Source organism: Halichoeres trimaculatus, unplaced genomic scaffold, assembly GCF_033239565.1.
Source record: "Halichoeres trimaculatus isolate MK-OKI-2021-1 unplaced genomic scaffold, fHalTri1.1 fHalTri1_scaffold_8, whole genome shotgun sequence".
In the NCBI taxonomy this organism is placed as follows: Eukaryota; Metazoa; Chordata; class Actinopteri; order Labriformes; family Labridae; genus Halichoeres; species Halichoeres trimaculatus.
The window spans coordinates 6371436-6394701 of NW_027437186.1; the positions used below are offsets into that span (position 1 = coordinate 6371436).

At 40.3% G+C, this 23266-nt stretch overlaps 1 protein-coding gene across 1 annotated transcript in view; it reads left to right on the forward strand.

Moving 5' to 3' along the window:
* The first annotated feature begins 3995 nt into the window (after positions 1 to 3995).
* Positions 3996 to 23266, forward strand: part of slc2a15a (solute carrier family 2 member 15a) — a 44406-nt gene continuing 25135 nt past the window's right edge. Inside the window, exons 1-6 of the mRNA XM_074675816.1 lie at positions 3996 to 4363; positions 9719 to 9817; positions 16320 to 16480; positions 20425 to 20549; positions 20832 to 20977; positions 21587 to 21719. Coding sequence (XP_074531917.1) covers positions 4295 to 4363; positions 9719 to 9817; positions 16320 to 16480; positions 20425 to 20549; positions 20832 to 20977; positions 21587 to 21719 — 733 coding nt within the window. The 5' untranslated portion in view covers positions 3996 to 4294. The remainder of the gene's footprint in view (positions 4364 to 9718; positions 9818 to 16319; positions 16481 to 20424; positions 20550 to 20831; positions 20978 to 21586; positions 21720 to 23266) is intronic.

The window sequence follows — 23266 nt, forward strand, 5'->3', positions numbered from 1 at the left end:
TGGTAGATGAGCTCTTGTGGGATATAACCAGGATTCACTGACCAGGGCCGGCCCTAGCTCAGTAGGCACCCTAGGCAAAAGACAAAAACGCACCACCCCCTGCCCTCCGTGGCAAACACGCAAACATACATACAACAAAATAAATACATAATAAATTGTGAAGATAAACATACATTCTTTATTACTTCAATGTGCGCTAAAACTTTACAAACAGAACTTTTGTGAAAATAAAAACAATGCAGCAAATCTTAACACTTTTCAAAACAGTGCAATTAGCAAAAAAATGCACATCATTGGAATATTTAGAACCATAATAAAAATCAATACAAATAAACAACTCTTCCAAGTTTAGTGCAAAAGTCCTAGGAGGAAAAAGTGCAATTGCAAAAACCTCTCTCTCTATTAAAACATGGTAACATTCCACTTCTTGTCATTAAAATAATCAACAAAACAGTACAACCAAGGCAAACCGGACCGGAAAGAGAACTCAACTACCCATGAGCGCTAGCGCGTGCATACTGCCATGAAGGTACAGATCTGCCGGTCGCGTGCATTTGTTTTGTAGGCGAATCACAGAAGCCAGGACTTCACTTAAAAGTATTCTTCTGTCTTCAGTGGCTGTTTGCAGGATGGATAGCAACAAGGTAATTTCTTTAATTTTGACTAAATGATGATGTTTAAAATTGCTAATTTCAACTTGGTTTTATTACCGTGAAGTCGCCCCTGCGCTCGTCCTGTTGAAGCGATGAAGTGAATAAAAGTAAAGACAACCACGAGCTGGGGATATCACACACTTGAAATAGGTCCAACCAAAACTACATACTGGTACGTTCTCAAGAATACTGTAAACGGATGGTAAACAATCAACAAGTACTTACAAGTCCAGCAATAAAAGGGCCAAGTCGGCATCGGTCAGACATCCCTTATCGTCTTTTATTTCATGCCAGCAAATGAACACTGAACTGATGTTTATTCGCACCCCCACCAGCAGATGGCGCCCTAGGGGGCCGCCTGGATCGCCTATGCCAAGGGCCGCCCTGTCACTGACGTTACAAGTTACAGACACGTCTCGAACAATACACTACCTTGTCACTTTGCATCCTGGCAAAAGTTGTCTTGAACAAAGAAAAGTACAGTTTAAAAAAGATCTGCTCTCCAAAACAACTGCACACCTCTAAAAGTGTTACATCTTTACAGATGTGGGTGATAGTGCTCATGGGAAATAGAGTCCTCATCCCAGGAAAACATCAAAACAAAAAACAATTTCCATAAAGTTAAAAATCACTGAAATGAATTTATTTATTTTTTTTTTCCAGAGGTTTCCCTAAAAAGTTTTAAAAAGTCAATGTTAATGTTTGAAGCTCAGAATAAGAGTCAAAGATCTGTTTCATCCAGCATAAGGTGCAGGTACTGCATTCAGGACCCTAAAAGAGAGTAAGACATTTATTTTTGATGAAATATTAAGCCGTTTAGATGGAAACAAATTCAGCTTGCTTTAGAAACTTGTGGACTTGTGTTTTCAGGAAGCTTTCTCAGAAACTGCTCACAGCTCTGCTTTGGATAAGCAGTAGCTGGGCCCTGCGTAGTGACTGACAGTAATCCGATGAGCAGTAGCAGAGCGTGCTGGACACTGAGCTGCAGGGTCTGGCTCTGGATGTGGGACGCGTTGGAGCCGTCTCCTGCTCAGCGTTAATGTCTTTTATCTTTAAAATGAACCACCAATTATTACCTTTGTTTCCATAACTGCTCGTGTTAAACTCCACCTGACCTTTCCCAAAGGTGACTCCAAATCCCCATGACCTCTCATACACTCTGTATCATCTCTCCCAGCTTGAATCACAACATTTATCCATGCAGGCACAGTTTGCACCATGGCACGTTAAAGGTATCTGGATATTCCTTTCTGTTTGTTGTCTCTGGATGTTTTCTTTCTCACACTGGACTCTGTGGTTTCACCCTTTATTTGAGCCCTGCAGGTTGGCAGACAGCCATGACCTTTGGTGAGGTTTCAGCGAGGAATGTGAACAATGCCCACGAAAACCTTCAGACTTCTACATTCACTTGTTCAATTCCTAAAAAGAAGCTTAAAATATCAAACTTTTCCTCATAAAAGACAAACGTGGTGATCCCAGGGTTTACACCAACAGATCAAATAACATGCAGCTCTCATGTCCACATCATGTACCTTAAAAAACCTGAAAACACACCCAATGATTCAGGGAAAAAAACTTCTAAATTTCTCTCTAAACCTTTGCTTTTCCATCTTTCACACTGCTTCTCTTGTTATCTTTAATGTGAGCTTATGACTAAGGTGTGTTTGGAGAAACAGCATGAAAAATGGGCCCGACTGAGACTGGGAACAAAGTGGTTTTTGAGCACTTTTTTAAAGTGAATTCCATCTGATCACATGTGCCTCATGAGTTTCAGCATGAGGAAATGTGTCCACGTGTGATGAGATGTGATTACTTTCAGAGATTCTTTTAATCTTCAGACTCATTATCATCCTCTGATACCAGTACAACACAGCAATACAGGGTTTACAGTGTGCTCCAGCGTTCTCACCCACTGCTGGGGACTTTGCACCTGCGTTATGAACATCAGGTGTGGAAGTAACTACTAACATTTACGCGGGTTTTTGAGTAAATTGTACATTTTATCAGGTACTGAGTTAAAAATCAGCAGGAAGGAGCCAAGCTGTCTATCAGATCTGCATAGCAAGGTGCTACTTAATGTAGGGAGCGTCTACAAAGTGTAAAATGAAAACAAATAGAAAACTTTCCATGGGAACTTTAGGGAATTATACTAACTGTATTTACTTGGTCATTTACATGTAAAAAATATTACACATTTTTCTTTGTTATAAGCAGACATCCATGCAAGTCCAATGCAGTATTTTTAAATGACAGAAGTATAAATACATTTTGGGGATTTTTTTTTCTGAGTCTTACTGTCATGAATATATGCAAAAATGTTTGTCATAACTAGCTTCTATAATTTAAGCACATTAGTGGACTGTTAACTTAAATGTGTCCATTACTTAAAGTTAAACCCTACCTTCAAATATATGTACCTATATAATCAAAACTTACCTTGACAAGAGTTCTAGTTTCCACATGTAGAGTTGATCATGTGATTCATGGTACACAGTTAAATTTTCATTCAATTCTGTAGTTTCAACTAAGATCATTTTTGAAAACCTCAATCAAGTTGATGACAAGAAAAACAAAACGAAACATTAATTTCAGAGCCTATTTTTCCTGAGAAGAGATTTTTTAGAAATATTCATTTAAGTTGACAGCAAGAACCCCTGAAAAGTTCCAAGTTCCATAAAGAAGTTGTCAGGACCTTAGGAAGGTTTTAAAGAAATGACTTTGACTTAAGTAAAGTTTAATCAAAGTAACTGTTCTTGAAATTGATTTTTTTTTCTTAACCCCCCCCAAGTGTTAAACACCAAAGTGACATAAAAGCTTATCCACTTTAGTTGTACTTGATAAATATTTAATATTCATTCTAGTACCCCTGATGTTTCATCTCTCATAACTTATCTCCGTTCTTTGAAACAAGCTGGTTTCTTGGTGGTTAAATACACTACAACTTTTGAATACTGAAGTAAACTGAGGGGCAGGACTTGGGCTTAATTCATCTGATTTGTTCAAGTCCATAGTGAATTTAAATTAAAGCATCATATTAATGAGTTCACAAACTCTAGGAGAGAGGATAAGAGCAAAGCGGACAGTTGATCAAAACTGAACGAACTAAAAAACCAAACTAACCTGATATTTACAGCTAAATTGTTTTACCCTGGTAATAAAATCTGGGATGCGGTTTATTCACTGTAAAATTGGATGAACAGTAGAAACCTTATAAAGAAAATAACAGTAAGGGTCAGGATGCTGTTTCAGCCCCCTGCAGTGTCTCTCCCTGTGTTTCATGCTCATATTCTCTGGTGCTGGTGCAGTGAACGGCTCAGTCGCTTGAAGTCAGTTGCTCTGAGAAGAAAAAGGTTGGCTATGTCAGCTCCATGCTGCATGTCCGGGTATTTATAGCAGCTGGCTCCTGATTGGTGCAGCTCAGTGAAATGAAATATGTTACTCAGTAACATATGGAGTTACTGAGTAACATGTGGAGCTGTACGGTACAGGACGGCTGCTCAGTGTCTGCAGGCACTGATTTTTCCCTGCTCCTCTTCTGGCTGCTGTCTGCTTTACACAGACCGAGCAAACCGGCAGCAGACACACAGCTTCCGTTAGCGCGGGTCTGACTCGCTTCTTCGGTTATTAGTGTGATTATTATTATGGCTGATAAAGACACCGAGGAGACTCCTGCAGAACAAGAAGAGCAGAGGCCTCCTCTCCCTCCTTCTGTAAGTACCATAGCTGCTCAGCTCCGCTCCCAGCTTTGAGTTTTTTTAGGGGTTAAATACATCAATAATAGCCTCTTTCGGCTGTAGTAAGGGTTGTAGAACCGAACCTTAGCGGCTCGGTTCCGGTCTGTCTTCGTTGGAGAGGTGGTTGTAGGTCGTTGCAGAACCGCTTTCTTCTTCCATGGGCGGTCTCGTCCAGCTAACGGTCCACATAATCGCTGATGTGGACTTTTAATTTGAAAAACCAACACGAGAGCCCCGGTTGGAGAGAGTGAACACAGAGTACTAAAATACCCTGCTCAAGTACAGTTACTTTGATGAATTTTACTGATGTAGAAGTAAAAGCAGCAGCCTGTAAAACCCACTTAAGGAAAGGGGAAAGATCCGAGCTCCAAATGCTGACAGAACACCTCTTTCTGTGCTGATAGTTAAAGTCTAACCTACAGGAGAGCTTTTTATGTGAGAACAACACAGATTTAGGTTGAAGTTTCTGAATATTTGAGTTTCCCCTTTGTAAAAGCAAAGAGTTGATAGACAACTTGGATCCTTTCTGATGTACAAAACTTCAAGGTAACTTCTCCAGTTATTAAAACTTCCCCTAAAGAACAAAAGTACTCAAAAAAAGATGCTCCATTACAGTTATTATTATTTCATTATTATTTCATTATTATTATTCATCTTTTCCCCTAACACTGTTTACACTATTGATGGGAATTTGCTCCAGTTATAGTTTGCAGCTTCAAATTTAACAGTAAAAAAAGTGTGTTGTAATGGTTAGAGAAGATAGGAAGCTACATTTTAACTCTTTTTTATTTCTAAACAAGTGCTCAGTGTGCTGGAAAAAGTCAAATATCTTGGCCACATTATTAAAAAATGCCTTGAGCGATGATGATGATGATCAGCAGCAGTGTCACTTCTGCAAACTGTATGCACAGGCTTATTTGCCGAAAGGTAAATTGCCAAAGCACTCAGAGAACAGTAAAACATTATTTGTAACTGATTTAATAAGAGAACTAGTTTTGTGGGCCAACACTGAACAGCTTATACCACACGATCACTGTTTTCCTCAGATATTCTTGGTCATCCACTTCTCTCTTTATCCAACACTGTCCCTGTCTCTGTAAGTTTCTTGTGCACTAATTAATAGACATGATGCTCCCATAGTTAGTGATGTAGTGCTTATAGTGCTGTAGTTTATCTGAGTCTGCGTATCTGATTTTGTTTCAATAAACCCTGACACACATTGTGCCTTTTCTTAAGGAGTTGCCATTTTTAAGGGATTTTATGGCTGCCCTTATGTGTAAGGCTGTACTGAGAAAATTTATTTAAGTAGTAGTTAAAAATGAGAAAAAAATGGGAAAAATGAGAAATAAATAAAAATACATGTTTCTTGTGCGCACAAGAAACATATATATTTTATTTTATTTTTTTGTGCCTGTGTGTAGCTGTCTGTGGAGCAGTTTTTAGACCTCTTGGGTTATGGAGCTGTCTGAACAAGGGGTGGCCAACTTGTGGCTCGCAAGCCGCATGTGGCTCTTTGCCTTTCAGTGTGTGGCTCTTCGATCCATTCCTAAAAAAATATATAGATCTATATATTGTTATGAGTAGTGGTGTGCTTATCAATCTTAAATGTTGATATATTGATGCCAACTTTGGGATCAGTATTAATTAATACTTGGGTAATGAGAATGATACTTAAGTTTCGGTTTCTCTTCTCTACATGTGCTCCTCTCAATCACTCATGTGCTCATAGTTATCTATCTATCTATCTATCTATCTAGATACATAGCAAGATAGATAGATAGATAGATAGATAGATAGATAGATAGATAGATAGATAGATAGATAGATAGACAGACAGATAGATGTGTGATGTGGCTTTTTGTAGTACCACAGTCATTTTTGTGGTTCCTGGTCTCTGACTGGTTGGCCACCCCTGGTCTAAATATTTGACTGTAGTGTGTTTTGTTTTTATCATGATTGTGTTAGTCATTGATCATCTAAGTAACATTTAACTAGTGGTGTATATTTTTTCCATTGTTACACTTATGTCCATAAATGATGGTCATCGTAACCTTTTTACCAGTGGCATATGGGTACATAAGTAGCCAGTCTCCTTTCATCTCATGTCCAACAGAAGAGCTGTTGAAACAGTTGTTTAGAATGCCCAAAGCTGCCTTAGCCATCTTTAAGCAGAGAATGATCAGAAAAACAGCACCAGACACATATTTTTTTTTATTTTTCTGCCTATGTCCCTTTAGGGGCTCCATATATTTATGCTTCCCGAGATTTATTGCAGAAACATTAACAGGGTTCCCGCAGATCCTTGAAAAGTCTTAAAAGGCATTGAATTCATAACCCAAAAATTAAGGCCTGAATTGGCATTAAAAAGTTTTAAATCCAAATTTCAAAAGTCTTAAAAATTTGAACACATTGGTTACATTTATGTTAGTTTAAAGTAAAAAAAAGAATTAAATAACATTTATTAATTTTCCAAATAATTTCCTGATTTGCTCCCGTGGCAACATTGCGTAACTACAATAGTGGAACTAACAAAACGGTGATGTGGTTGCACCAGGAACTTTTAAAGCAGACGCATGTCTTGGTTCTACCTAGGGTGCCTGGAGAGAGAAAAAATTAGGAAAAATTGGCAAAAAAAATCCAAAAGTGGCTCAGGGAAAATTGATTATGGCAGCAAAATTGAGAATTAAATTTGACATTAAATTTCAAAAACCATGTAAAAGTTCCAAAAATGCATGTGACAGTGGCCAAAAATGATGAATGGGGGCAAAATAGGCATAAAGTTGTAAAAATGGGGTTAAAAAAAGGTACAAAGTGATGTTTTATGTAAAATAAACATTGGGGTAAAATTGCCTCTAACCCAGGTAATTCATGTGGTGTTTTTGTTAGTTTTGTTTGTTTCAATTGTGGTTCATTGTCGACTTGTTTTTAAATTTAGTTTCCAATGTCATTAAAAAAAGTCTTAAAAAGTCTTAAATTTAACTTGCCTGGAGCTGTAGGAACCCTGATTAATGAAAAAGTAAATTAACAAAGTTATAGATCATGCAGTAACTTGTTAGATGTCTGTGGACAGCTGTGTCGTTAATGTACTTTGGTACTTTACTTGTAGTGACTATTCTGACCTGAAGTTAGCCACTGTCTGGGTGCAGGGTAGAGGCGTTTTTGACATGCTTCTAAAAGAGCACAGTGTCCGATCTTAATGTTGCATTATTTCTTGCCATTTATTGGTCCAAATGAAAAAACAGGTAGAGTCAACTTACTCTGAAAGTATTATGTGTGATGAGAGGAACTGGGGTGTCTAAGATCATCAGTAGAAGCTATGTGCACTTCTTGTTCTTAGGACCACTGCTTACCTGTGCCCTTTGTAGCATTTACCTGCCTGTTTACCTGAAGTACCCTTTGTGGTGATTGTGACAGACACAAAACCCTCAAACATCAAGGGTACAATGGCCATATATATTATTTAAAATTTGCTTTTTCAAGATAAGATTCACGCTAGAATCATGAAGTAAATTGTTTAGCCAGAGTACAAGATACAAAGTTAGTGACCATAACAAATAACAAACAACAATAGCAACATAACATAATAACACAGTAAGATACAAAGTATAAAAGCAAGTGTCTAATGGATTCATACAAAGTGTTAGATTGGACATACAGGATACAAAGTGTTTGGGTTAACGCTGAAATGCTAAAAAATAGTGCCAAAAAACAAGATGAATACACAAGATAGAATAAGACAAGTGAAAACTGATCAAATTGAGGACATTACTTGTGAATAACTATTGTATTACATCATTGCACAGGTAAAATATTACCCATATGAAGCCAATAAACTGTAACACATGCAAGAAACTGTTTCCCATTATGAAAAATAGGGCTCTGCTCATAGAATTGCATTTATTGGCATTGCACTTGGTGTTTTCTGTTTTGATTGTTTCCTGTCCTTTCCTTGTGGAGACACATCTCACTTTGATTGGGCTACATTATTCCGGTCCGATTAATTGGGCCGATTATGTCTGTCACCATCAACATTGGCCAAAATGTGGCCGATTATAAAAAATTTTGCTCCGCGGAGATTCTGTCACTCCTGTTCCTGTCTGTCTAAGTGTTGGGCTGCACACTGCCTGAGTACCCCCCCCCCGTCCACCATTGGCTAATATAAGACTATAGAACGGCGTTTTAATGTCTTGTTAGTTGCTTTTTTGAGAGATAAACAGAGATAAATGGTACTGTTATTTCACACGTCCACCATTATCTAATATATGACTATAATACGGCGTTTTAACGTTGTGTAAGTTGCTCATTGTGTTTACAGTTTGACTTTTTTTTCTACTAACTGTGTTTAAAGTTTGACCTCTTTATTGTATTTAGAGCTTGTTCTTATTTATCATTGGTTTACACTACAGTTCTTATGTTGACAGTTTTATAATGAAGTTCCTTGTTTTAATTTAATAGTGTTCTGTCTCTGTCTTGAATCATATGAGTATGATAATAATTTGTGTTCATATACAGTATATATCCTGTGTATATCAATGAATTTATTATATCTAACAGCGGATATATCGGACATTGGTCGATATATTGGATATCAGCTTTTTTTTGCCCCCAGTATCGGTATCGGCATCGGCCCCAAAAATCCCATATTGGTCAGGCTCGATTCCAGTCCTCTCGATACCCTCAACCTTTGTTCTGGAGTCAGCTGATGAATTTTCTTTTCCTTTCTGACATCAGACCCCAAAGACTTAAGATGGTGTTTTTGTACCTGTGCATGGTTTGACTGACTGGTGCAGCTGTACCTGCATATTGTTCACCTCCACGGTTTAATGCAGAGCAAACATTACTCAAATCATACAGTTAAATCAGTGGTAGTCAACAAATACAAAAAAAATCACTGAATAAACTGAGAGAGCATCTGAAGACATGAAGCTAAACATTAGTTTTATTTCAAACCATATTGTCTGTGCCTATAGAAACCTACTCCCTGTTAATATTTGATGGTAACCTTTTTAGAAATTTAAAATGATGCTTTCTAAATCAACATGATGGAGCTGAATGTGCACCCATGTGTTCCTCACTGAACTTAGCAGGTTTATTAAAACAAGAACTTTGACTAAAGTAATTATTTACCAATCATCACCAGTCTATACTTTCACATAGACAATAAGGTCATGTACTTTTTCTTTTGTTGTTGTTTATGTTTCGGCACTTTGTTCATCTCGTCCTTGTCCTGATGACACTGTGGCCAGTCTTTCTTTGCCAGACTGTGGATGAGGCTGTATTTGTGTGTGACTCTGCTGCTCCTAACACTTCTCTCTCTCTCTGTGTCCACAGCAACTGACCGGCTCTCTGTTGGCGGTAGCGTTCCTTACATCCTTTGGGAGCTCCATGCTCTATGGTTACAACTTGGCTGTGGTCAACTCTCCCTCGGCAGTAAGACACACACACACACACACACACACACACACACACACACACACACACACACACACACACACACACACACACACACACACACACACACACACACGCACACACACACATACATGACCCAGGACTGGATTATCTACTGTCCTGGGGGCACAATGCCTCGAAAGGCCCTCACAGGTCTAAGATTCCCCACATTCCACACTCAGTGTTTGGTCTGCAGTTTCTATAATTCTGCATTTACGCCAGAACACACTTGGACTCCTTCTTCTGCTTCTGTTGCTCACTTTACGTTACTCGAATGACTCTCCAACAAGGCTGGGACAATATGCTATTCTCAGGATTCGATTATTCGATTATTATTATTCGATATTTATGATTTTTGCGATTTTTAGATTGCTGTTTTAACACCAGACCATGAGGAAAAGTTAAACAATGATGATAATGTCTCCAGACATACCCATACCGATCCTGGTATTGGTGTGTTGTTGCCTCTCAAAGCTTAATCGGTATTGATTGGTATTGTGGGGAGAGGCTGATCCTTTTGTTTTCTGGCACTCTTGGCTACTTGATTTGAAGTGTTATCTGTAGCTGCTTTTCCATTACACCTTTTTGAAAAAAAGAGTTTTTTCTGAAGTTTCAGTAAAGAACAATTTCGCCTTGCTGGTGTTTCCATTATGACTAGAATTGTGCACAACTTGAGTAAAATGAAACTTAACATCCGTCCAGACGCTGCCCTGATGATGATGCTGAATCATGAACATCACTGTCAATCAAAAAGGGATTCGGCCTCAGACAGATCATCCAATCATCATGCAGAATCCCAGCGTCCAGGCCAGCCCACTGCCTCATAGACCCCTAGAGACAGTGAGCGTCCGATGGGCGGGACAAAGCCCAGCGTTTATCCAATGACCGTCCAGTTTCCACAGTGGAACAACCCACTCTACGCTTCCCTGCTGAAGACGCTCAGTGTCCGGCTGTGTTAAAGTTGAGATGCTGTGGGGATGAATGAGAAGGAGAATGAGCCAGTTACCTGTGATAGGAGCTGATTCTGAACAAAAGATGAAGGAATTCTAGCGCATATTTTGTCAATGAAATGTACACACAGCAGAACATCTCACCACTTTTTTTTGGGGACATTTTAGGAGAAGCTGAGCTTCCCTTACAGTCTTAGAGCAATCGCCACTGACACACACACACCTCCACCCCTCCTTCCTGCTGCTCACTGACTGGCTCACAGCCTTCCTGATGCCTTCACTACTGACGGTCTAAAACACAAACATCTGCACTGGAGTCCGTATGTGTGGCAGTGGACACATACGATGTTATGACAATGTGACATGTTTTGGGAAAAAGGTGTTTCCGTTGCATGCAATAAACTTCCACATCGAAACTTCTGAAAAACCACCTCGGGAGAGCGTAAAAACTTTTTATCCAAATGTGGGAGTTTTTTTTTGAAAATGTTGTGTTTCCATTATCATTTCTTTACTGCAATGTTTATATTTTGTGCAATTCTAGATGTAATGGAAACACAGCTTGTGATGCACTTTATTTGTTTTTTGCTGCATCACTAGTCTACAATATATAAAAGTTTAAAGATTAATATAATTTCTGTATGTTCTGAAGCTGTGTTTTGCTGGTAAACATTTAAACATTTCATAGTTTAAACAAATAATAACTTCAGTAATTCCATTAATTCATTTTTTTGCCTTTTACCCAAAACATTACCAGTCTTATCCCACAGTAGAGCATGCAGGTTATTATTCAACACTGGTATCGGATTGGTATAGGTATAGGTCAATACCCAAAGCCTAGGTATTGGTATCAGAACCATAAAAGTTGGATCAGTGCATCCCTAACTGTAATCATGTGACGTCAGCACTGGAGGAGTAAACTTGTCAGGTTTTCTTTCAGCTCAGATGTGCTCAGGATGTTTTATTGTTGACTGAAAGACTCTGAAATCTCAGTCATCTTCATTTGTCTGCACATCTCGCTGCTACAGTTTGGTCGCAGTCCAACAACTCGTGCCATCACATGGTAAACTGATTAGGAGGCTGAGGTAGAAAAAAAAGACACGGGGATTAGATTAAACAGGAAGCTGAAATGTCAGAAGGAAGAAAGAGGAGATACAGACTGAGTCGGTTTCAGTCTCGTGACACTGGTATACCTTTGACCACATGACACAACAGACAAGGTTTCCTGTCTCTCAGAGAAGATGTGCTGGTTTATTCATGCTCAATACCCCAAATCATGTTTGAAACCATGGACCTACAGGAGGAGCTTCTGCTACAGCACAGGAAGTTCATCAAAATGAAAACAGTTTGCACAAGAAATTTCTGTGGTCTGTGATCTGCCTCACCAACACGTCTTTAGTTACTTTAAATATTGAGTGTATTACTGTAAAGTTTCCAAACCATAAAACCAAACAACAAGAGGATCATCCTGCAGCGGCTCTGTGTAAGCTGTAAGGTTGTCATTATGTGCACATTAGCTGTCTGGCTAGCGTAAGCCACTTAGCGCTAAAGCATTAGCTTTCGTTAGCTGGTTTTATTTTGAAACATTAAAACAATAACCTGAGCCCCTGTAATATTACTGCTACATGTCAGCTGCTGAGGTCTGAGACAGACCGTGGCATTAAGTGTTAAAAGCTGGTCTTACATTAGACCCTGAAACCCCCTGTGAGGAACAGCTTCTGCAGAGCTTCTGCAGAGCTTCTGTAACTTGTAGTTTTTGTTTTAGACATTTTGTAACTTATGTACTTTGTTAATCTGCTTTCCTGTCTGTAATGGTATTAATACCCATTAATAAGTTATGCTATAATAATGGAAAGTTGGAACTTGCACACAGACTGCAGGAACAGAGTCCAGCTAAAAGCTTTTTTCCAGAGATTAGCTTCACTGGGTCACTGGAAATATAAAGTGTTGCTTCAGAGGAGAAAGAGTAGAAATCCAGGAGGTGTGAGGTTTCGATGTTTTCTCAAATGTTCACAACAGGTGTATTCCAGACAGAGATACCTGACGCAATATCTGTTGTCCTGAGGGACATAGCACAAACCCTTAATAACAGCATCATGTCAGAAAGTCTTCTTTCACTTCCTGATAAAGCACATGAGTGTTTTTTTTTTCGTTTCTATGAGAAAGTAAAGAACATTTGCACGATAAGTTGTCCCTTGTTTTTGTTTATATAAAGCCAGATCTGATAATACTGGACTGAGAAATAGGAAAAATACATGGATTTAATTTGAGTAAATTATTAATATTTAAGACAGGAGTAATTTTTAAACTGCATTATTCAAAAAACATTAGAAACCCTCTTTGCAGTTTTTGCTGCAGCAGTTAACTTTGGCTTGTTGAGGATTTCAGCTAATTGCTAACCAGCTGTAGAAAAGGATTTGAGAGAATGAACGAACACATTACTTTTCATTTGTAACTTTACATTCAGATGCACTGATATTTAACATGGAGTTCTGCAGGGATCAGTTTTAGGTCCACATCTCTTCCTGTTCTCAGCTGGGGGAATCCCACTGACATACTTCTGTCGTGGGGGGTTATTAGAGGTCACCTTTCCATTGATGGACCAGTGTTGCTTAGCTACGTTGCTTTGAGACATTTAAAGCTCCAGGCAGGTGGAGCTTGTGTTGATGTTTTCTCCTAGTGAGGACAAGGGTTTATACTCCCCGAGTGGTACCCAGTGGTTGCTTCTGTCTCCTTAAGGCTCCTTCCACCACAAACCCCCTTTCTTCAGATTGGTCAGCCCTCTGGAGGCCTGTTGGGGGCAGAGCTATAGGCTGACTTCAAATGTGTTTACAACATGGGAAAGCATAATACTGGCTCTCAAGTTGTTTTTTTTTCATGTGCATTTAAAAGTTAACACTTATTAAAAATCTCTGCTATCAAAAATGTAAACAAAGTTTGTTTCTGCAGAATTTAGTCAATTGCTTGTCGTCTTAGTCTTCCCACCTCACAACTGCAGTTTCAGGCATTGTATATATATGTATATTAAATTATGTAGCCAGTAATCTTGCTTTTTTTGACCATAATAAAGGTAGCAGTCTGTTTCATTACCAGCTCCAGACTCTGCAGCAAAGCTCTGAGACTTGATGAGAAAAAGCACATCAGCTTCATGCCCATGCAAAAGAATTTTTTGTCCATAAAATTTCTGAAGTAAACATTAGTCTTCATGTCCAAACATGATCGACTTCTGTTAAACAGTGCGGTGCAATGATATGCAAGATAAGGAAAGTATGACCTTCTTTTAAATGCTTAAGTAAATGGAAAGAAGTGGATCACAAATGTACAGTAGATAAATTGGCAGCAGTTTCTGTTCAGTGACACATAAATAACTGCATTGTGACAATCAGAAAAATAATAATGTGCTTTGCTTTTTTATTTTTGCTTTTTTTTCTTAAATAAAAAGAGTCCATTTGATGATTCGTGGATAAGAATAGGCATTATATTTTAGCATTACATATTGTATTGGAAACAAGGATGGGTACCGAATTAGGTCATTGTAATAGTGCCAACTATTTTCTCTGTAGTACCATGTACTTTCACATAAACTCAAACAGTACCATGTTTAGGTACCTGAACGCACCTTTGCGACTGTGAGGAAGTGGAAGAGAAGGCAAAAATTCTGTGCTGGACATGAACACAACATTGCGAGTTTATATATAGAAATTTATAAACAAATGAATATTAATTACCACATAAACACACACAAAAAAAAAAAACTGGTGAACTGTAAAACATCCTCTTATTTATCCTGCTGTATACAAGCAAGCCCTGACCAATGCTGGGCTTCAATGCAGACTGTGCAACACTCAATCAACCACATACTGTTAAATTAGGGCAGTGCTGGCACCTTACACTAGGTGGTGGTCTAATAAATTTGTTTGGCACTGTATGTCCAGTTTTTGAGCACCCTTGAGGTGCTTAAAGGATAAGTTCAGTTAATACAGCTTTTACATTGTTAATAGAATGAAGTAAAACAAAATACTCACCCAGAAGGCTTTCCTGATCCAAGCAGTGCTTTGGGAGATATTTAGATCCAAAATCGTGCAGCGGACGTCCGTATAATGGGATACATCAGGGCATCGACAGCGCCGCTCCTAAAACTGCATTAATCGTCCAAAAACGTGTGTTTTTCACCAATATTCCCTCGTGGTCCGCTCCGGGTTAGTCCTCTGCTGCAGTCTGTGTCACTCCAGACAGCGCTGCGTGGCTGTAATGACCTCTGAACTGACGAAGACTTTGTTTACGTTTGCCCCTCAAAGAAAGGAGGAAGTGGAGTCAGCTCTCCAGAGAGTACTGCGCATGCGCGGAGGGGCAAATGTAAACAAAGTCTTCGTCAGTTCAGAGGTCAGTACAGCCACACAGCGCTGTCTGGAGTGACACAGACTGCAGCAGAGGACTAACCCGGAGCGGACCATGATGGAATATTGGTGAAAAACACAAGTCTTTGGACGACAACTGCAGTTTTAGGAGCGGCGCTGTCTATGCCCCGATGGATCCCATTATACAGACGTCCGCTGCACGAGTTTGGATCTAAATATCTCCCGAAGCACTGCTTGGATCAGGAAAGCCTTCTGGGTGAGTATTTTGTTCTACTTCATTCTATAAACAATGTAAAAGCCGTATAAACCTAACTTATCCTTTAAATGCTTTGTAGCATAACATAATAATCAATAATGATAATACATTTTATTTGCTTTTGTTTATTTGCACCTTTTAATTCCACTCAAGGTCACCTTCCATTGCAAAGTATAGTCTCATAAAATCAAGAACACAACCAATTACATTAAAACTACAAATGGCAGAAGTAAGGGGGACGTGGTCAAACAGCAAAAGGATAGACGAAACAAATGATGGTGATAATGCTATCATCTTCTGAAAACACCTGACTGCAAATGGTCAGTAAAATACATCTGGGTATTCAACTAGAGTTGTGGGCATGACTAAGTTTCCTTGTAGCTGTTTAAGGCCTCCCTCAACTCCATCTTTTTATTTGTTTATAGTTTGATCTAAAGTTGAGTGAGTAGTGGTGTCATGTGTGGCTGCCATTACTGTATTTTCAAATGTCTCTTTGATAAACATTGGGTGACATCATAGAAACTGGCCCATGTTGGATACATGGGTGGCCCGACACTTGACACTTGGCCTGTTTGGATCTGAATAAGAGGCTTTTTGCTTGGACCATACAGTTTGTTTGACTTCTGATAATTATTATTTGCTTCACTCCAGATGGTGACCTTCAGTTTGTCACAAGTCACCTGACATGAAAAGAGCAGAGTAGCTGGCAGCTTGTTCCTGCTTGTTTCTTGGCACTCCTGCCTCGTCACAACAAATAACTGCTCTCACTTGTTCAGGAAGCTACAGAAACAGTGTGACATGACATCTAGACTGTAGCCTCACATCTTCACATCCTCACATTGTGATTCAGTGTTTCTGCCACAGCACAAGACACCTTTAGTTAACTACCACTGAATAATGCTATTCTTTTTCTCTTTCAGTACATAAAAGACTTCTACAACCAGACGGTGCTGAGGCGAAATGGAACGGGGCTTACTGATGAGACGCTCACAGTCATGTACTCACTCACTGTGTCTGTCTTTGCTGTGGGAGGAATGCTGGGATCCCTCATCGTGGGAATGCTGGTCACTCGCTTTGGGAGGTGAGACACAGAGATCACCACAGCCGTCAGTTTTTCCTTTACTAAAGTCAGTAATTATTTTGTAAAACATGTTGAGTTTTGCTGTTACAACACGTCCTCAGGTGCCCTCACAGCTGTAGTTGAAAGTTTTCTCTGTCCTATCCTGACGCTCTGTAACCCCTCTGGATGGGCCAACCACAGCAGTGGATGGCAGCCAGTTGGCAAAGCCAGCCTGAGAGACGCTCAGGAGCATCTGGTGCTGCCACCAGCAGCGGCACCATAACACACATCACTGGTGTGTGATCACTACAAGGAACATACTGTTCTCTGCTGTGTGATGAGATGAAAACATGCTCCTATTTGTGTGAATACAAAGGAGTAAATAGTGCATGCACACACACATGTATGCACACACCGTACACACTTTCACACTGGCACCAAAGGCACCAGATCAAGGCCTTCTATTAATCATGACTCCCCCAACCTCCAACCCCCAGCCCTGATCCCCTCCTCTGGTACCCTGATGTCCTTCAGAGAGCGCCCAGGTCTCTTTGTCCCCGTTGCCCTCCAGAAGTGAACCAGTCCTTAAAGTGTAAAGTTCTTTTTCCATTCAGTACAAATCAGCTGATCGTTCTTATACTTCAGTGGCGATCAAATGCAAACGCCAAGCTTGCAGTTTATAATCCTTTATACAGGCTGATTAGATTTTTCACACAGCGCTGTTTTATGGCTAATCATAGCTGCTGACCAACCTTGTGAGCTGTGTTGGCGTTTTATGGCTTACTGGGACTTATACAGGCACACATGTCCAATGTAGGGCCTGTGTGTATACAGGTCCATATACTGCAGTTGGCCTGAAGTTTTATTAACCTCTGGGTCGTGAGCTTTTATGTATATTCATGACAGGAACATCTACAGGAGGGTAGAGTTCATTGATTTCACTTCATTGCTCAGTGCTGTCATTCCTCTAAAGTTGGCATACCACTACGTCTGCTTCTTTTATTTATTTAACCTTTAAATAACCAGGTGGGCTCCAGTAAGATTAAAAATCTACTTTTGGGTGCCAGCTTGGCATAGTGGTTCAGTTTTGTGCCCGTTTAGGGGGCACCATGCCGTTTTTGAGGTGTTATTCCCCTGCTCTCTCCTGGTTTCCTGCTCTGCCCACCATCCTGTCCTGGACGGAAGAAGGCGTAGAATCCCCAAAAAGTGTAACAAAGAAGAAATGTCTTTGTCAAGAGAGCCCTGTCTTGGACACTAAAGCCTGACTCACGCTACAGGATTCTCGGCCCGATTTAACCCAGATTCAGTCCTTCCAACAATCGAGGAAGAAATCTGGTCAGGGTCTAAAATCGGCCCTGACGTTCAGGCAAGATTTTCTTCTAGTGTGAGCGGTTGACAGATGAATCTTTAGCCCCACGATCTTCTCACAGACTCGTCGGAGCCGCCCGATAATTTTCAAACATGTTTGATATTTATCTGGATGATTACAACATTCATTCTCACTGAGGATGACAACAGTTAATTAGAAAGAGCCCCAGAGACCGGACAACAGGCAACAAACGCAGGCTCAAAGTGCAACTGAAAGGCTCTGGGTCAGCTGACTGCACGCTCCACTGGCCCACTCAAGACAGTTCAATAATGCCTTTATAAATAACACATAACCACGCCATTTTCATTCAGTAACAAACTGTTGTTTTATCAGTGATCAGTGTGAGATCATGCCATTATTCTCTCTCCTCCTGTCCCACCAGTGCACTAAAAACCTCAGATCAAACAACTGAGCACATGTGGTGCATCACTCTCTCTGGTCAAATAATCTTGGTTAAATCCTGTAGTGTGTGCTGGTCAGTGTTTTCAAATCTTGTTAGAGTGTGCTTAAGATTTAAGAGAAGATGATCTGTGAAGATTCTCCTTACGTGTGAGATACAACCCGATTTCAGAATCTTATAAGATTTTTAAAATCCTGTAGTGTGAGCCAGGCTTTAGCAGCAAATAACTCAAAAATACTGACACAGAGAGCGAAAGTGCAATTGATAAGCACTTAAATTTAAACTGTCAGCTATTTATCCAGGTGCGTTTCAAACAACACTCTAAAGAATCTGCATTAAGGTTTTTCATTTTGGATCTAACATGTAGTGAGACCAGTGCTTTGAGTTTAAAGTTACTCTGCAATAAGTTCAGATTGAGGGTGCAGAACACCAAAAACCCTTTTCCCAGTCTCAGTTTGGGCTTCAGGGACAAAGAGCACAAAAAAGTTTTTGAAGAGCAATAAATACTGTCCAGTACTTTTCTGTGTAGAGAGGAGTAAAACTTTAATGGTGACATTAGTCCATCTCATAGCCACAGATCATACACTGCCACCAAAACTAATAAAAGGAACAGGTTGTTTGAAATCCAACAGCTGATGGAGTAAAGGACAGCCTCTATCTGTTTGAGCTACACCTGAACCTGAACCTTTAACCTGATGGCAGCATCTGAAACTCCTCATGTGAAGGATGCTGAGGGCCCTGAACAGCGATTTTACTTCTCAGATAACTCTCACTTAGCAACAGTGAGTCAGAGCTCTAAAATTCAATACAGGTAAAAAAAAAAAAAAAAAAGAGTTGCAGCAACTTTTGTACATGAAAAAGAAAATAAAAACTTAGTTATTGGCCCGACCTTTTCTAGCACATTCTGTTTGAAATATAAAGACTCATCACTCCAAATACCCAGATACCTGTAAGATATTACAATCTCTTCATACTGGTGCATGCTGAAACCAAGCAGCAACCTCTGGTCTAAAAATATGAGACAATGGTGAAGTGCTAAAATCTGCTGTTACTCGAGTGTCGTCTTGAGGCTGGCTCCGGAAGTTCCGGAAGTCACATACACACCAAGCCAAAAAAAAAAAAAAAAAACGGTTTTCAAAGCACAAATTAACATATTTGCAGCCTGTTTCAAAAAACGTCTCCCGTCTGAGTCGCTAATTTTACTATCGACACACACTGTACGGGGGTGAATTTGACTGACAGGCACCCTATAGCTGTACGCTAAGCCTTCGACACTTTCAATTTGGCCGCTTCAGAAATCCCTTTTGGGAACGGACGGGGGATGTCAGGGAGACCATGCCCATTAATTGTACAGTCTATGGTTGAAACCCAGCCTTTGACATGATAAATAACCAAGGAGCTACCCCTAATCTAAAAATATGAAGCTGATGCAGAAGTTTTAAAAGCTGCAGTTCTTTGAGAGTCCACTTGAGGCTGGCTGTTTCTAAACCTATGAGTGTTGTCCATAACAAGGCATGGCTAACTTGGCTGACAGGTGGAAACCCTGAAGCTGTCTGAAAAGAGGCTAAAGCCCCACCTCTTTACCTCATCCTAACTCAAAAGGGTGAAGGCTCTTAATATGGCCTTCTTTGGGCTTCAAAACTCTGAGTCAGAAACTAATGGGTGATCTCATAAATCACAGTCTATGTGAACAACATAGGTTCAATCTTATCTGCATTTCAAACAAGTTTCTGATCAAATCTCTGGCTAAACACCTCCCTCAGTAACTGCACTGTTTCCTCTGTGAACAGCGAGAAGAAAGATTATATTCCACTATGTTGATAATGTTGTTTATCTTATTATATGACATTATGATCACCTGAGGGGATATTCAGTTTTTATACTCTGTTATTGATAATGCCACACACATACAGGCTGTAAACACACACACATACACAGAAAGGATCCTATGGATAGCTATGAAGTAAGGGGTGCACACAGAAATACCTCCACAGCTTTCATGGATTTGGTGCCTTGCTCGAGTTACCTTGGTCGTGCCTGTTAAGTGATCTTGCTCCTCTCCAGCCATCAGCCAACTTTCTGAACCTGAGTTTGAACTGTAGACCTTCCATTTCCCACACCAAGCGTCCACAGACTGAACTGCTGTCATCCTCAATCATTTGTTTGACTGTGTTCCTTCTGCGTGTGCTCTTCCAGGAAAGGCACAGTGGTGAACACAACAGTGCTGGTGTTTGTTGGTGGCATACTCATGGGCCTCAGCAGGACGTGTGGCTCCCCTGAGATGGTCATCATTGGTCGCTTCATCACAGGGATTCACTCAGGTCAGGGTCACACACACATAAACACACTCCTCTTCAACAAATGAACCCAGTACTATTTTTAGACACGTACGTTTTTAACATACACATGTAATTTATAAACACATCTCCAGCTTTGCAAAAGACTTATCCACAAATGTCCACAGTCTTTCCTCCCTGTAGTGTCTTGGCTTTGTTTGCTTCTTGTATTTTCTCATGCTGTGAGATAACTGAACTATAAAGTCATTAATGAACACCTTATCAAAGTGGAGCATTGTTTTATAGCTCTTTCTGTTTTTACTGCAGGTATCTCTCTAAGCGTGGTGCCGATGTACCTGGGTGAGATTGCACCAAAGAACCTACGAGGCTTCCTGGGTCTTGTGCCAAGTATTTTTATTGGCACAGGAGTCTTCCTGGCCCAAATCCTTGGCCTGAATGAGCTACTAGGAAAGGTAATAAAGTCATTTATAAGCCTCACAGTTAAAGGTGTATCAGCCTCTATGTTATGTGTATATGTGTGTGTCAGGCTTCTGTCACTTTAAAAACTTGGAGTGCAGAGGAATAGGTAGCTGTGGCTGATTAAGAGTTTGGTGGAAGTCATTTCCAAATGTTGGTGCTTACTAATGTGCTCAGCATTACAAATCTTTAAGTCTTAAAAATCCTATTTTGAACTGATGAAAGCTGCCAGAGTCTGAACCTCGATGTCCTGAAGTTTTCACAAGGGCTCGGGTTCTCAGGGTACCTCACGATACAACACGTGATACATGGCTCACGATCATGATAATGTCTCAAAACAGGACATTGTGATAATCGATTGATTCAAAGCTGGAGGAGTTGGAGTGTAACATTCTGACCCATGTTTAACTTGAAAGGAGGTCCACGTAAGGCTCCTGCATCACAGACCCAAGGGGCAGGCTACAGTCTTGGGTGAAGTTTAAACCATGCCTAAGTGTGTGTGTGTGTATGTGTGTGTGTGTGTGTGTGTGTGTGTGTGTGTGTGTGTGTGTGTGTGTGTGTGTGTGTGTGTGTGTGTGTGTGTGTGTGTGTTTAAACTGTTGCAGGAGGAGCACTGGCCCTTCTTCCTCTCTGTGATAGTGGTACCTACCTTCATCCAGTTACTGGTGTTACCATGGTTCCCAGAGAGTCCCAGATACCTGCTGATTGACAAGCACAACGTCCACGCCACCATCACAGGTCAGTGTTCTCCATCCAGAGGAGAGAGCTGCACTGGAGGAAGGGCACACTGGGTTTAATCATGAGGGCTACAAATCAACTTCTGTATACTGAAAGTAGTTGGGATGGGAATTTACAGTAATTCCTGTATTTGATTATTCTAGATCAGTGTTTCTCAAAATGGGGTCCCAGGACCCCCAGGGGTCCGTGAACCATAGCTAGGGGGTCCGTAAAAAAAATAAAAATGATTTTAATAGTCTGCTATATAACTGCTGAAGCATATCAACAAACTGGGATCTCTTGAACAATAAAATCAGCTGTTTTTCTCATACTCCCATCCAATTTAGTTTCGTGCCACGAGCTCAAATCTCACATGATCATGGCATGTCTGTCACTTTGTCATGTGTAACAACTCAAAAGAAACAAAAAAAACACCTCGGTGCAGTGGCATGCACAGACTTTTTAAAAGGCAGGGGCAAAAAGAAGAAAAAAAGGTGTATACATAGTGTGTTTTTGCCACCCAAGAGGGCAGTTTATTATATTTTAACCACTCAAGAGGGCAGTTCAGTGTGTGTTTCCAGCCAGGCGGTCGCTTTAGCGCATGTTTTGGCTCCCGAGAATTGACTTTAATGAGTGTTTTTTTTTAACAATGGGGCCACAAGGGAGGTGATTGCCTCCATCTTTGCACACCACTGCCTTTAAGGTAACATTTCTTCAAAGTTTACAAAATAAATTACTTGGAAGTATAAATATAGCCTTATTCTATTGTTGCAAAATACAAGCAAGTACATTATTACATCGTATTAATATTAAAGGTCTCATATTATGCAACTTCTCAACAAGTTCAAACAGGTCTCAGAGGTCCCAGGACAGTCAATTTAAAGTTTTTTGCCTCAAAATTCAGTTATTTCCAGGACTTCAGCCACTCTGTAAATCCTCTCTCCCGAGCGCTCCTGAGAACAAGCTGTTTCTGTGGGCGTAGCTTGAATTGATAATGAGCTGCCCTGTCCACGCCTCCTTCACAACTTCTTTGGACGAGGGTGTGGCTTCCGCTACAGCAACATGCTGCAGTATTTACACTGAGTGCGAAGATATGGCTCATAGAAGCGCCATGGTTCAGTCATACCAGTTTGATCCAGAGTCTGACCCAGAAGGACCCTTACTTCTGCACAGGCTTATAGAATAGAATAGAATAGAATAGAATAGAATAGAATAGAATAGAATAGAATAGAATAGAATAGAAAATACTTTATTTATCCCCGAGGGGAAATTCAGGAGTCACCGCAGCATTTAAGAAAACAAAAGTAAGAAAGAGTATAGAAAGTGCAAAAAGGTCCATAAGAAATTAGATGACGACATCCCGTCCACCACTCGTCCACCACTCTCCAGCCCAGTCGGCCTCCACCTTCACAGGGTCCAGGACTGAGCCTCCCCAGAAGTCTGTTCAGTCTCTGTCTCCTGGATCCTGTCTGCTCACAGCAGGCGAAGCTCCTCCAATGTGGGGCCGGTGTCCAATGTCAGCTCCGTCTGCCACGTCCGTGAACAGCACGATGCAGCTGGGTTAGCAC